General features: G+C 57.3%; 2 protein-coding genes across 5 annotated transcripts; one reads left to right on the top strand and one right to left on the bottom strand.

Moving 5' to 3' along the window:
* Positions 1–5905: 5905 nt before the first annotated feature.
* On the top strand, positions 5906–7736 carry KLHDC9 (kelch domain containing 9). 4 transcript variants are annotated; one of them, XM_081112619.1, is made up of 4 exons: positions 5906–6513; positions 6765–6924; positions 7017–7212; positions 7456–7736. In XM_081112619.1, exons 1-4 carry the CDS (start codon positions 5990–5992, stop codon positions 7620–7622), a joined length of 1047 nt encoding a protein of 348 aa, XP_080968745.1. In that variant the 5' UTR covers positions 5906–5989; the 3' UTR covers positions 7623–7736. The 4 variants fall into 4 exon arrangements, with proteins under 4 accessions (XP_080968745.1, XP_080968744.1, XP_080968743.1 ...); XM_081112618.1 differs by having other exon boundaries at positions 7014–7212; XM_081112617.1 differs by having other exon boundaries at positions 6666–6924.
* Positions 7737–8187: 451 nt separating this feature from the next.
* PFDN2 (prefoldin subunit 2) lies at positions 8188–13762 on the bottom strand. Its single transcript, XM_081112640.1, has 4 exons — positions 13604–13762; positions 9436–9524; positions 9218–9341; positions 8188–8473 (listed from the first exon to the last, which is right to left on the bottom strand). The coding sequence occupies exons 1-4, from the start codon at positions 13676–13678 to the stop codon at positions 8300–8302; spliced, it is 462 nt and encodes a 153-aa protein (XP_080968766.1). The 5' UTR covers positions 13679–13762; the 3' UTR covers positions 8188–8299.
* Between the last annotated feature and the right edge of the window lie 4 nt (positions 13763–13766).

Genomic DNA, 13766 nt, shown 5'->3' with positions numbered 1-13766 from the left:
GGGAGGATTCTCCAGACCAGGGCCTGGCCTCCTGGCTGTGCGCTCCCTTCCTCACGGAACCCCACGCCCCTCATGCCTCACTGCCTATCCTCCCCCACCGCATTCTGGGTCCTAAGAATGGGGGCAATTCAAGCCACAGCGGCATCATCATGAGCACGTCTGAGCGGTGCCCCACATGCGTGCCTGGTGCCAGGCACCAGAGTCCCTTCCACCGGCAGGTCATGGGCACCACGCTGTGCCAGCCCAGGAGCCCTCCACCGGCAGAGACAGACACAGCGAGCAGAGCGCGCTCTGTGCCTCCACGTCCGGCCCCTCATGCCTGTGAGCTGCCCCATCCTCGGTGCCCATTGCCTGCAGGTGGCCCAGCACCGCCCACCTGTAGCCCGTCTGTCCCTGTGGCAGCTCACGCCTGAGCCAAACCGGTTGGAGTGGGTTGTGCTGAAATTTTTGTTTGTGTCAATGGGACTTGGAAGTGAGTCAGGCAGGGCCAGGGATGGGCAGGGCGGCGGGGGGGAGAGCGGAAGAGTGAGAGTGAGGGTCAGACTGAGTGGGCGGCGGGAGGCAGGCGCCAGGGGCTGGGAGGAGGGTTGGGGGCAGAGGAGAGTTTGTCTGTGGTGAGATCCCAGGTCAGAGGGTGTCAGAGGCAGGAGGACACTGGCTCTGGGAGAGATGGGGGGGGGGGTAAGACGCCTGAGGGGAGCCAGCTGCGAGGTGTGGGCCGGGTCTGCGCCACCCGAACGTTCTGTCCTCTGCTTCTCCGCTGTTTCCCTTTCCCGTCGGCTCATTGCCTTGGTCTCTGCACTTTGTGCAGAAAGGTGTTGGGGTGCTGCTACTGTGGTGGGAGATCAGGGATGTAGGACTGGCTTCCATCCCCCAGGCCACCCCTCTCGCTCCTCCCTAGGACGCTCCTCTCCCGTGGAGGGTGAGGGGGGACCCCGCACAGAACACAGGGTCTCCAGCCCCATCTCCACCCCGAAACACCGCTCCCCTTCGCCGCAGCGTCGCTGCCGGGTTAGGATCGTCCTGTTTTCCACGGATTCCGTCTCCCGTGGCCACGTGCTGTGCTGCTCCGCCAGCCTGTCCCACAGGCCCATGGCCCATCCCTTCATGACAACCACACCTCCTGGTCGCCCAAGGCATCCCTCAGAGCTGGGGGGGGGGGATCCTACCCTGAAGCGGGAGAGCCACGGGGGTAGGAGGTGGCTGAGTACCATGCATGTTTGGGTCCTGCTTCTCGGTGGGTTGCTGTGGGCGGAGCCCCCATGTCACTCGCAGCCGTGCACCCCCACCTGTCGGGAAGGGAAGCAGGGCCGAGGCTAAGACAGATGCTGAGAGTCTTTGTCCTGTGCCTCTGGGTGAGCTGGCACTTTTAGAAGGTTCTGGAAATAGGAGAAACAGGTCCTGGACAAGAGGAGCCGCGTGGAACCGAGTCTTCCACATGGTGACAGCAACAGCCCCCCACCTCCCCGTGAGGAGAAGGTAAGAGCAAAGGGGGGTCGGGTCCTGTGAATCTGCTGACAGTGGATTCTGAGTGGCCCCAAGCTGTGCCCCCCTGCGCCCCGTCTCCATCCAGCCACACATCTGCCAGGCTCCTCCCAGGGAGGCCATCTGCTGGGCGCATGGGCGCAGCCTGCCACCCCGGGGCCATCTCTAGGCAGCAACAGGCCTCTAGCTTCTGGGCTGGGAGCCGCGGGACGGCTCCTTCCTGGCCGTCAGGCTCGCTCTGGCCACCACCCGCCTGGCCTCCCACGATGAAGCGTCACCCCAGCCCCAGCGCAGCTGCCGGCAGCAAATGAGACCCCGAGCAAGAAAGAGCCAGGACCAGGGCTGTGAGAGCCTGGCGGGCGGGAGCCAGGGCAAGCGGGGAGACCGGGAGACCGGACCACAGAGGACACAGGGGAGGTGGCTTTTGGAGGAACTGAGGGTTCCTGTCATTTGAGGGCAGATTTTCTTTTGAATTTACTGTCAGCCTCCCCTCATCTTTGTGAACCCCAATTCCCTCTCTCTCCCCACCAGGACCCACAGTCCCAGCCCTGAGCTCCCCCTCAGGCTCAGCAGGCAGAGCCGTGGCCTGGCCAGAGGCCCGCTCCCTGGCAGCCCTGGAAAGCTGGGGCCAGGTCTTCTGGTTCTTGGACACTCCAAGGCTCCGCGGCAGCAGGACTGGCTCTCGGCCTCGGAGACTTGGACCCTGACCTGCACCGGCTTTCAGTCCCAGAGGCGAGGCTGGGAGCCTTTGAGCTGCGGGGCAGCTGCGTGTCGGGCCTGTGGGAGCAGCAGGGGAGGAACCAGAAGACCCCTCCCAGATGTGCATCCCGCCTTCTCACGGGAGTCCCTGGGGACCTCTCTCCAGGCTCGCCCTCAAGACTGCTGGGCCCTCCGGCTCCTCCGCAGTCTAGAGGGGCAGAAGGTCTGAGATCAAGAGGTTTCCAAGTGGCAATCAGCATGGCCGGAGAGACTGGCCGGAGGCTAAGGAAAGGGCAGAGGGACAAAGGGGCGGCCCTCTCCCCTTGCCAGCTGCTCCCTCCCAGGCCCAGGCCTCCACGCTCTCTTCTGTGGGGGAATTCCACTCCCTGAAAAGGCCCCAAACATGGGAGCTCAGGTCTTCATCAGTAATCAAGGCCCTACACTCGCCAGGCCGGCCGGGCTCAGTGGTTGAATGTCCACCTATGAACCAGGAGGTCACGGTTAGATTCCCAATCAGGGCACATGCCCAGGTTGTAGGCTTGATCCTGGGCGTGTGTGGGCGTGGGGGGGAGGGGGAGGCGGGGAAGGACCTGCAGGAGGCAGCTGATCCATGATTCTCTCTCATCATTGACGTTTCTGTCTTCCTCTCCCCCCGCATGCCTGTACTCAGGGCCACACACTGGTCCAGTTCAGAGCGCCGCCAAGGGAAGAAGTGCGACCGCTCCTGGGAAGGTCCAAAGCTCTTGGCAGGGAAGTCGGAGGGTTGGTTCTGTTTAGCATCACAGAGAGAGAACAGGGCAGACCCAGAGAGAGAAACACGGAGGTGGAAATGGGAAAAGACAGATCTCAGGCACAGTGAGGCAGGGGGGCCTAGGGACAGAGCGACTCAGAGATGCGCACACCAGCAGCATCCGAACGCCGTCGTTCAAAGAGACACAGCAGCCAGGACGAGATAAAAACCAAGACAGACGCCAGGGGGGTTTCCGGGTGTCTACCTGCCCCCTCTGGGGTCACCCAGGTACTTCCCTCTTCTGCCCTCAAGTTTTTATGTTTTTAAAAATACATTTTTAAATTGATTTCAGAGAAGAAGAGAAAGTTAGAAAAGTCAATGATGAGATAATCATTGATCCGCTGCCTCCTGCACGCCCCACTCTGGGGATGGAGCCTACAACTCAGGCATGTGCTCTGACCAGGAATTGCACCTTGACCTGCTGGTTCATGGGTCAATGCTCAACCACTGAGCCACGCCAGTCAGGTTCTGCCCTCAATTTTGACCACTCAACAGTGACCCAATGATACTTTCTTACTCAAGATCACCAAGTCCCTCAAAAATTCAAGTTCTCTCCCACCCTCATCCCATCTCACCACCATTTTCTAATGCACCTGATTCCTCTCCTGCAAGTCCGCTCCTTCCAGCACCTCTCAGAGGAGTGTTCAACATCTGGCCCTTGCTGTCATTTCTCTGTCCTGTTTGTCCACGTCCTTATTCTGGCTGAGCTGAGAGTGGAGGCTGAAGGCATGGGGCCAGGTGTCGGCTGGCCAGAATGAGCTGTGGGGGGGGGGGGGGGAACATAGAAGGGTCCAGAACAACAGAGGAAGACCCACAGAAAGGACAGGAGAGGTGGGGGAGCCTGGGAGACAAAGGCAGAAAGGATTTTGGAATCTCCAGAGTGTGACTGAGACCCGCGGGCCCCATTGTCGGCTGTGTGAACTGAACGGTGCTGAGAACCAGGGATGGGTCCGTCACAAAATGGGGTTAAGGCAAGAGGAAGCCAGACTGAGCGTTTGTGGAGGTTTGAGACCAGGAGGCATGGATTTGGGCGTGGAGAGACCCAGACTAGAGAAGCTGGGCTGCAGGGAGCCTCGCTGCCAAAAAAGGTCAGTTCATAGGGTCACGCTGGGGTTAGATTTTTAGGGTGACCTGCCCACCCCCACGCCTGGGTGTCATCAGCAGGGAAAGCAGGACCAGCGCGGGAGGAGCCTCGCTGCCCTCTCCCAGTCCCACAGCCTTTCTCAGGGCTCTTCGGTTTGTCTCACTGACAGGACCTTAGAGAAGCTGCCCTGGGGTGCCAAGGACGTGACACACACGTCCAGGCTGGCCTGTTTCTTTTCTTTTTCTTTTTTTCTTTTTTTTCAGACAGGAAGGGAGAGATAGAAACATCAATGATGAGAATCATTGATCGGCTGCCTCCTGCACACCCCCCAATGGGAATCGAGCCTGCAATCCGGGCATGTGCCCTGACCAGGAATCCAACCATGACCTCCTGGTTCATAGGTCGATGCTCAACCACTCAGCCATGCAGGCTGGGCCAGATTGGCTTGTTTCCCTTCTCTCTTTTTTCTTGGTCTTCTTTTTTTTCCCCTGCCTCCTCTACTAGTAAAATATGAGCTCGGTTTCAGACTAACCAGGGAAGCAGCTGCAATGGCTGGATAACACCTCAAAGGAGGTGCAAAACCCAGGAGTGAGTGAGGTTTGGGCTCCTGGTCCACGTGAGAGGCCAGCTGTGCAGACTCAGAGTCAGAGGGACCTGGGAGAGGAGTGCAAGACTCCTTGGGTGGGGGAGTCCCTGTTCTGTCCAGGAGAGGCAGGAAGTGAGTCTGGCAGAAAGAACAGCCAAAGATTTAAGCCAAAGCAAGAGCCCCAAATGGGCATTATAAGCCCATAAAATTTAAGCAAAATGACCCCTCCTCCAAGCAGCTCCTCCCCTAAATCCTAGGACTGGGACAGAGCTGAAGCCAGCTGTTGGGAGCTCACCCACTCACAAACCTTAGGGAAAGACTGGCTTTCAGACTTTAGCCAGGACATTAGAAGTTAGGGATTTATCAGAGGCTTTAACATAAACTGGGAAAACAGGGCCCTCCGTGTCAGAATCAGGGAAAGCAATAGTTGGGTGGGCAGTGACTCTCAAAGCTCTCATTGCGCCTCAGCTTTAAGGTATGCGTGGGGAAGGGGTCCCTGGAACCCTCAGGCTCTCCAGCTGTGCCTTCCTAACCATACCTGCCCCCCCCCCCCCCACTGCCCCGATGGAGAGCAGGAGGGGCAAAGCCCTGCGGGGCTGCCAGACCCCAGGGCAGCCCTGGCCATGGCCTATGGATGGAAGTCCCGCTGCCGTGCAGAACCCGGGCACGGCCTGCTGCTCCCACCCCGCTGTGTCCGAGTACAAATCTGCCTGCATTTCCTGCTGTGGCTGAAACTAGTCGCTTGGACCTGGATCTGTCAGCTCTCCCCTGGGTCCTGGGGGGCGGGTGAGAAGCCGCTGGGGATCTGCCTGAATAAAAAGGAGACACCACGGAGGGCAGGAGTGTTCCCTCGAACCGCCCCACTTCGCCCCCAACCGGCTCCCAAGTCCGGGCAGCTCTGCCTGGATCGCATCAGGAGGAGCCCCTGCCCTTACCCAGGCCGATGCCCGCCCCCGCGTCCCTGCGTGGCAGTGACCTGGTCTCCAAGCCCGCGGGGACCGCAGTCCTCAGCCCGGGTCTGCTGCCCCCTAGCGGCCGCGAGCCCCGCCCCGCCCCGCCCCGCCCCGCCCCGCCGGGCCGCCAGGAGGCGCCGCAGAGACACAGGCGCCCCGCTTCCGGGCGAGGCCAGCGCCGGGCCGCGGAGGGGGAGCCACCCCCCTGGATCTCGAGTCCCAGCGCACAGCCCGGCGCCCCGGTGACGACGCGGGCGGCGCCCCGCGCCCTGAGGCCTTCCCTTTGCGGCGGGTCGCGCGGCGGCGGTTGCTGGGCGACGCGGAGGGAGAGGCGCCCGCGGGAGGCTCGGGACCCCGGGGACCCCGTGCCCGGCCGGCCCCTCTCGCTGGCCATGGCGGGGGCGCCTCCGGGCGGGGCGGGGGGCTCGCGCTGGACCTGGCGGCCGGTGGCCCGGGACGCGCTTCTGGCGCGGGCCTTCCATTCGTGCACCGAACTGCGGGGCCGGCTCTACCTGGTGGGGGGCCTGCTGGCGGGGGGCGCGGCCGAGCCGAGCGCCGACACGGTGGTCCTGGACCCGGCGGGGGCGCCGGCCGTGCGGGTGGGGGCGCGGGGCGGCCCGAGGCGCAGCCACCACGATGCGGCGGCGCTGGGCGGGCGCTGGCTCTGCGCCGTGGGCGGCTGGGACGGGGCGCGCCGCCTGGCCGCAGTGGCCGCCCTGGATGCGGAGCGCGGAGAGTGGGAGGCGTGGACGGCGGCCCCCGGCAGCTGCCCCCCTGCCGGCCTCAGCAGCCACACCTGCACGCGCCTCTCGGACCGAGAGCTGCGGGTGGCAGGCCGGGAGGGGGGGACGCGCACTCAGCGTCGCTATGGAAGCATCTACACGTTGCGGCTGGACCCCGGCGCCCGCACCTATTGGTATGGCCCCAGGCCCAAGTCCTGACCCCCGCTTCGTCCCGCTCGGCCGGTGTCGCCAGCCGTCCATCCACACCCTCCCCTGGCAGCCTCCTCCCCAGGCCGCTAGGAGGGCCGAGCTCTGCCGACAGGACCCTCCCCCTCATCTGCCCCAGGCCCCCTCCGACCTCTGGCAAAGGGGGTGGGGAGAAGGCAGGGCAGCTCTTAGTTTCCGGAAACCCCGACTCGCTGGCCCACCTGGTGCACATCCTCAGCTACAGGGAAGAAAGCTGCCGCTCGGCCTCCCGCTCGGGGCACTGCGCCGCCCTGCTCCCGACCCCTGGGCCCCGCCCCGGCCACCAGCTGCTGCTCTTTGGAGGCTGCGACTCGGCTGAGCCGGAAGTGGCCGGGCACTGGGGTCATGGGGAGATTCAGGTATGGCGCACACCCTCCTTAGGGCGGAAGGCAGTGAGCACTGCGGCGCTCACACCCCTCCAGACAGACAGCCCTTCTTTCTCCCCGAGGAGGAAGCGCCTGCCGCCCCCCGTTTGACGGAGCAGCTAGCAAAGCTCGTGAGCAGTGGGCAAGGGTCCCGGCAGGGGCCTCGGGGCCTCCGGCACCATTCATGCTCGGTGGTTGGGCCCTTTGCGGTGCTGTTCGGTGGAGAAACTCTGACCAGAGCTAGAGACACCATCTGCAATGACCTCTACGTCTACGATACCCGTGAGAGCATTTAAGGACGGGTGAGGGGGAAGGTGGGAAGACAGGAGAACCTGAAGAGCATAGAATGGGGTAGAGTGATGGAGGAGGGAGAAGGAAGAATGAGTTGACAACTTCAAGGAACACACAGAATATTAAATTTTGAAGTGGCCCAATAATCAAGTGAGGAGGAAAAAAGAGGAGCCTTAGCCCCTGGGTGACCAAGTGCTACCACCCCAATAACCGCTTCCTCGCCTCCCCCCACAGGCAGGGCTCCTTCCCTGTGGTTCCACTTCCCCTGTGCAGACCGAGCGCTGAAACGCGTGGGCCATCGGACCTGCCTTTGCAATGACCAGCTGTACCTGGTTGGGGGTTTTGGGGAGGACGGCAGGACGGCCAGTCCACAAGTGTGCACCCTGGACCTCTTTCTCTAAAGAACGGTGCCAAGACACACTGCCATGCCGCTGTTTTATTGTAAACTCAAAGCATTATCGCCAGAGCTACCTGCCTCACGTCAAATGCTTATTAAATTTCCATCTAACAGTCAATGTTTGTCTCTGAATCTTTTGGGGTGAGGGCAGTAAGGAGACACATCTGCCCTGGTCAGTGTGCTCAATGGTTAGAGTGTTGGCCCAGCACACAAGGGTCGATTCCCGATCTGGGACACATACTTGGGGACACATACTTGGGTTGCAGTTTCCGTCCCCGCCCCAGTTGGGTCAAGTTAGGGAGGCAACCAATCCATGTCTGTCTCTCCTCCTCTCCCGCCCCCCTTTTCCTTTCACTAAGAAAACCAATGGGAAAAAAATACCCTTAGGTGAGAATTAACAAAAAACAAAAGAAGTAGAGACATCTTTGTATGCAAGGCAAAGGATAAAGCACGGCCCTCGGATACTGTGGGCCATTACCCTGATGGAACCAAGGCCACCACCACATGCTCTTCCCGCCCCATGCAAACCACCCCTCACTGGGAAGAAAGCTTCAGGCTAGAGAGAAGCATTCTGACTAAAACATTTAATTAACAAAAAATATTATAATAGCAGAGAAAGTAACAATAATAACGAGAAATGAGAGTGGGAGTCAGGTAGGAAAAAGGCAGAAGCCTTGGTCCCTAGGAGACCAGCACTCCGGCGGAGCTGGCCTTGGCCCCAGCCCCTTCCGAGTTTTCCTTGGCTGGCTTCTCGTCCTCGCCCATGAGCCGAATATTGTGCTTTTCCCGGAATTCGTTTAGTTCTTTTCCCTTTGCCTGAAGCTGCTGTGTCAGTGTCTCAATGATCTTCTGAATCTAGGAAGCAAGGGACAGACGTTACATAAGGACTGCCATCCCCACCCCGGTGTGGGGCAGGGAAGTGAAGAAGACAGGACCCCTCCAACCTCGCCTTTAACCAGGTAGGAAAGTAGAGTCAGACACTAAAGTTACTCCTTCTCAAACACGAGGTTTCATAAACCTAGTGTACACAGGATCCCATGGACTGCTTTTCCCCCCTAATATATTACTATTGATTTCAGAGAGGAAGAGAGATAGAAACATCAATGATGAGAGGGAATCATTGATTGGCTGCCTCTTGCACGCCCCCCAATGGGGACCGAGCCCGCAACCCAGGCATGTGCCCTTGACCGGAATCGAACCCAGGACCCTTCAGTCCGCAGGCCGACGCTCTATCCACTGAGCAAAACCGGCTAGGACGACTGCTTATTTTTAAAATGCCACTTCATGGGCCCCAGCTCCAAAGGCTCTGAACCAGGACAGGGTCTAGGAAACTACATTTCAAATTAGTCCTCCAGGTGATTTGGACGCAGGTATCCATGGAAACACTGCTGTCACCACCTCTTTTCCCCAAATCAGCCAGGTCACAGAGCCCATGGATAGAGGCATACAGCCTCTTGTCTAGGAGTTGAACCTAGTGCAGCGTAAAGAGCAGAGGCTAAGAGGCTACTCAGACTCCCTGTCACCTCTCCCCTGATCCCTGCCCCCTCCTCTTCCCTATCCCTCGGTTGCCCAGAGCTCCCCTCAGAGCCTCTAGCTCACCTGCTCCTTGTTGTTCTCCAAGGCAGGCAGCACCTCTTTGACAGTGCGCTCCACCAGCACCCCGCCGACCATGCGGAAGCACTTGCGGGTCTCATCTACCTCCTTCAGTGTATCAATCACTAGGCTGGGGCAGGACAACAGACAGGGTCTCAGAATGCAGGCCCTGCTACTGCAGCCCTCCCTACAGAAACGTGCACCCAACTCCCCAGCTGCCTCACCTGTGCTCATTCAACTCCATTTCCAGCTCGGCTGCCTTGGATGCCAGGCCCCGCTGTTCCTGCCGAAGGCGGTTGAAGCCAGCAATCACCTGAGGTGAGAGACATAGGAAGTGAGAGAGGAGGCAGTGAAAATGCAGAGTCAAGACACAATAGATCATCACAGGCTTTACAAGATGCAGTGGGGGACACCTACCTCGGAAAGGGAGAAGACACATGTTTGCAATTTCTGAGGTCTGCCTAGAATTCCATCCACCCAACACTTACTGGTGCCTCCGTGTGGCACCTGCTGGCCCACCTTGCAGTAACAGCTGGTGAGGAGTTGCAACTAATATAGGGTGGGGTGCAAAGCTACTGGATCACCTACAGAGGAGTGTAGACTTGCAGGTAAAGGGGAGTCAGGAAAGGCATTGTAATGACTAGGTCCTGCCTGGGTCTGCCCAGCACCCCTCCCATTGGGGAACCGCCTCTCCTTAACACAGTGGGTTCTTGCGGGGAGGGGAGACACTAATCACAGGGTCTTGCTCCCTGACCACAGGGCAGTGACCTGTTCTGTGCTAGTTTCTCCACGGAATTAGATTCTGGGTAGAGATGAACAGGTACAGAAGTTAGAGCTAAGACACCTTGTTGTCCTTTGTGTGAACTAGTTATCTGACCTTTCTTTTTGGTATTCAATTTTGTGAACTACCCCACCGTTCTTCTAAAATAATCCTTAAAACAAACAAACAAAAAAGCCTGGCCCCTGGGCTTAGTTGGTTCGAGTGTCATCCTGATGTGCCATGGTTGTGGGTTTGATCCCCAGTGGGGGCAAGTACGGGAGGCAACCAATGGATGTTTCTCCCCCCTCTCCCCCAAATCAATAAAAATATATCCTTGGGTGAGGATAAATATGTGAAATACACATTTCTTCCCTTTCCATCTACACACACAAAACCATTAAGGAGGGGAAAGACCTCTCAAAGAATATACTCCAAAAGATTAAGAATAATTATCTCTTGCCCTGGCCGGTTTGGCTCAGTGGATAGAGTGTCGGCCTGTGGACTGAAGGGTCCCAGGTTCGATTCCGGCCAAGGGCACATGCCGGGGTTTCGAGCTCGATCCCCAGTAGGGACATGAGGGAGGCAGCCAATCAATGATTCTCTCTTATCATTGATGTTTCTGTCTCTCTCTCCCTCTTCCTTCCTCTCTGAAATCAATAGAGAAATATATATATATATATAAAAGAATAGTTATCTCTTGATAGCAAGATCATGGGTAATTTATTATTTTGTACTTTTTTCTGTGTTTTCTACATTTTCAATAGAATAATATATCCTGTGATTCCCTTACTATTTATATTAAAAAGTCCCAAATTGTCCTGCTCAGTGTGGCTCAGTGGTTGAGCATCGACCCATGGACCAAGAGGTCACAGTTCAGTTCCTGGCCAGGGCACAGGCCCGGGTTGTGGTCTTGACCCCCAGTATCAGATGTGCAGGGGGCAGCTGATCAATGTTGCTCTCTCATCGGTGTTTCACTCTCTCACTCCCTCTCTCTTCCTGTCTCTAAAAGTAATAAAATGTATATATACATTTTTAAAGTCCCAAATAATTTGCCATGAAGAGATTCAACTTACTTTCAGGATATCTCCTAAATTATACTTGATGATTTAATTAAACTAACAGCCAGCGCATTTCCAGAAGATCTATGCTTTCCCTCTCTCTCCTCGTCCTACCCTATTTCCATTGCCCCCTTCAAGTCTATCCAGTCCTCAGGGTCAGCTCAAGTATCTGGTGTGATCACGGTGTAAGTGAAGAAAGAAAGTCTGACTCTAAAGTCCCTCAACTAAAAGCCCTGCTCTTCAAGCCACTGACTTTGGTAAGTTAACTAAAGCTTCTCAAACTCGACTGTCCTTACCCGTAAAAGAACAATACAGCTCACTGCAAATGGCAGTGAGTAACAGAAGTAAGTGCAGTGCCCAGCACAGTGTGCGACTGCTTCCATCTTGTTTGTAAGGGACAGTGTGGCTCAAAGTTGCAGCAACGACAGATCTTATATTTTTCATCCAGTGTTCTCTCTGGAACACGAAGACCAGAGAGTGCTAAGCAAGAACAGTCTAAAATTCAATTATCACAACCCTCAGTTCTTTCATGGGATTCTTTTTCTCCACCACTGTTTGCTTCTTCTTCACTTTTGGTGCAAACCTTAGATGACTTTATGGCTTTGTCTGCCAGCCATGAGCTCTTAATTCTCTAACCTATAGCTCCAACTCAGATTTCTTTCTGTAACTCAAGATTTATAAATCTAAAATAAACTTATTTTCTCCCATTAACTTGTCCATCTTCCTATTGTCCCAATGGCACCAGCATCCATCAAAGACAGAAACCTGAGAAACATCCTAGATTACTTTTATCCCTTTTTCTCCACATCCGAGTCTTGTAATCCAGTCCAAAATTTAAGTCTGTCTGCATCCCAAGCATGTCAGGCAGTCTCATGCCTTTGTACTTTTTAAAAAAAATTTACTGGGGTGACACTAGTCTACATGAACATATAGGTTTCATGTGTGGATTACTGATTTACAAAACCTGTTTATAGGACCTTGTGCCCACCACCCAAAGTCACATCTTCTCCTGTCACCTCATATCAGGACCCCTTCTGCCCCCACCCCTCCCTCTGGCAGCCGCCTCACGCTGTTGTGTTCATGAGTTTGTTTTACTGTGTGTCCCACATCGGAGTGACATCACATGGTCCTTAGCTTCCTCTGCCTCCTTTCACTTGGCATGATGTTCGCAGGGTCCACCATGCTGCTGTGAATGAGCCATTTCCGCCTTTCTTATGGCCATGTCTTTGTACTTTTAAATACACTTCACACTCTACCTAGAAAACCCTCCACTTCCTTCTTTGCTTGACTAAGCTTCTCATCTTTTAGAATTGAGCTGAAGGATTATCTCTTCTAGAACACAAAATAACTAGCATTTATTAAGCACATGCTATATTCCGGTCTTGCCTCATCAAAATACAGTGATGAGGTAGGTGCCATTAGGTTTTCCCGGAGGGAAAGGCCGAGGGCGGTCACAGAGAGTGAACAGTACGAACACCATTCAAGCACGACCGTGCCCGACGCCAGTGCACTTCCTGCGGCCTTAGCCGCCTAGGGTACCACAGCGTCCCCTTCCCACCTGCTCCTGCCCCAACCCCATAACCTCATGCTTCTCTACCGGCCAGAAGAAGAGCTGTGTAAGTTTTTTATTTTCTTTATTGATTAAGGTATTACACATGTGTCCTTACCCCGCTCTTGCCCCCACCCCCACCCCGTCCACTGTAAATCTTATGGCTTGGTTTGTCTTTTCTCAAATGAGTCTGTGAGCGAACTTGACAAGGTCTGTTTTATTGATGTTTCCTGCCACCCAGCAGAGTGTCTGGCACATGGTAGACCCTCAAAAAGTATTAGGATCCTCTCTTCCATTTCCCCCCACGTCTGAAACTCCCTCCCTCCTCAAACCTACAGCACTGCCAGCCCCTCCGCCTCCCGCGGACGGGCACTCTGATGCCGGGGACATTTTGGGAGCCCTCATGCCGATTCCTTGCCGGAGTGACTGTCCACCTCATAGCCGGTAAGGAATCTGAAATGAAAAGCGCTGCTGGGTAACTACGTTCTCCTTCCTCTTGCGCAGGTTTCTTCCCATCGGTTACACACCAGCACGGCTAGCGAACCGCGTGCCCAGCCGCAAGGGCCTTCTGATTCACTGACAACGTGTCTCCCCGCGCCAGGCACCGGGGGAAATGCCAAGTCGGGTAGCAGAGGGATTCTGGTCTCTAAAGCAGTTCAGCCCAACAGTGGCCCCCGAATCAAAACACCAGGAAACACGCGCGAGAGCAAGTGTGTGCGTCCCGTGGCTCTGCAGCGCCTGCCCTTGTCCACTCAGCTCCTGGGCAGCAGCCGCCCGCCGCCCGGCGCCGCGAGCTCGGGCCCGGCCACGCCTGTCGGGGTGCGGGGAAGCGGGGGAGCGAGCCCCGTCCTCGTCGGACTCGGGCCGGCTCGGAGCTCCCAGGGGCGTGGCTCTCCCCGCCCCGCCGCCCACTCGGCCCGCAGGCTCCGCGGCGGCTCCGGGGCCCTCCCTGCCCGGGCCGCGATGCGGGCCCTGCTCGCGCCTTCTCTGGCCCGCGGGCCTCCGGCGCCCTCGGCGCTCCTCACCTGATCGGCCGACACCGCCCCCTTCCCCGTGCCGCTCCCGCTGCCTTTGCCGAGGCGACCGCTGCTCTCCGCCATCTTCGCCGCCTGCGGGGCTTCCGGCGCGCAGTGCAGCCCCGTGCGTCACTTCCGGCCTCGGGTCCCGCCCCCTCGCCTTGGCGCCTCC

Source organism: Myotis nattereri (genome assembly GCF_964212035.1).
Source record: "Myotis nattereri genome assembly, chromosome: 18".
Taxonomy (NCBI): Eukaryota; Metazoa; Chordata; class Mammalia; order Chiroptera; family Vespertilionidae; genus Myotis; species Myotis nattereri.
The sequence above is the reverse complement of the archived record's forward strand: the minus strand, read 5'-3'. Positions and strand labels throughout refer to the sequence as shown.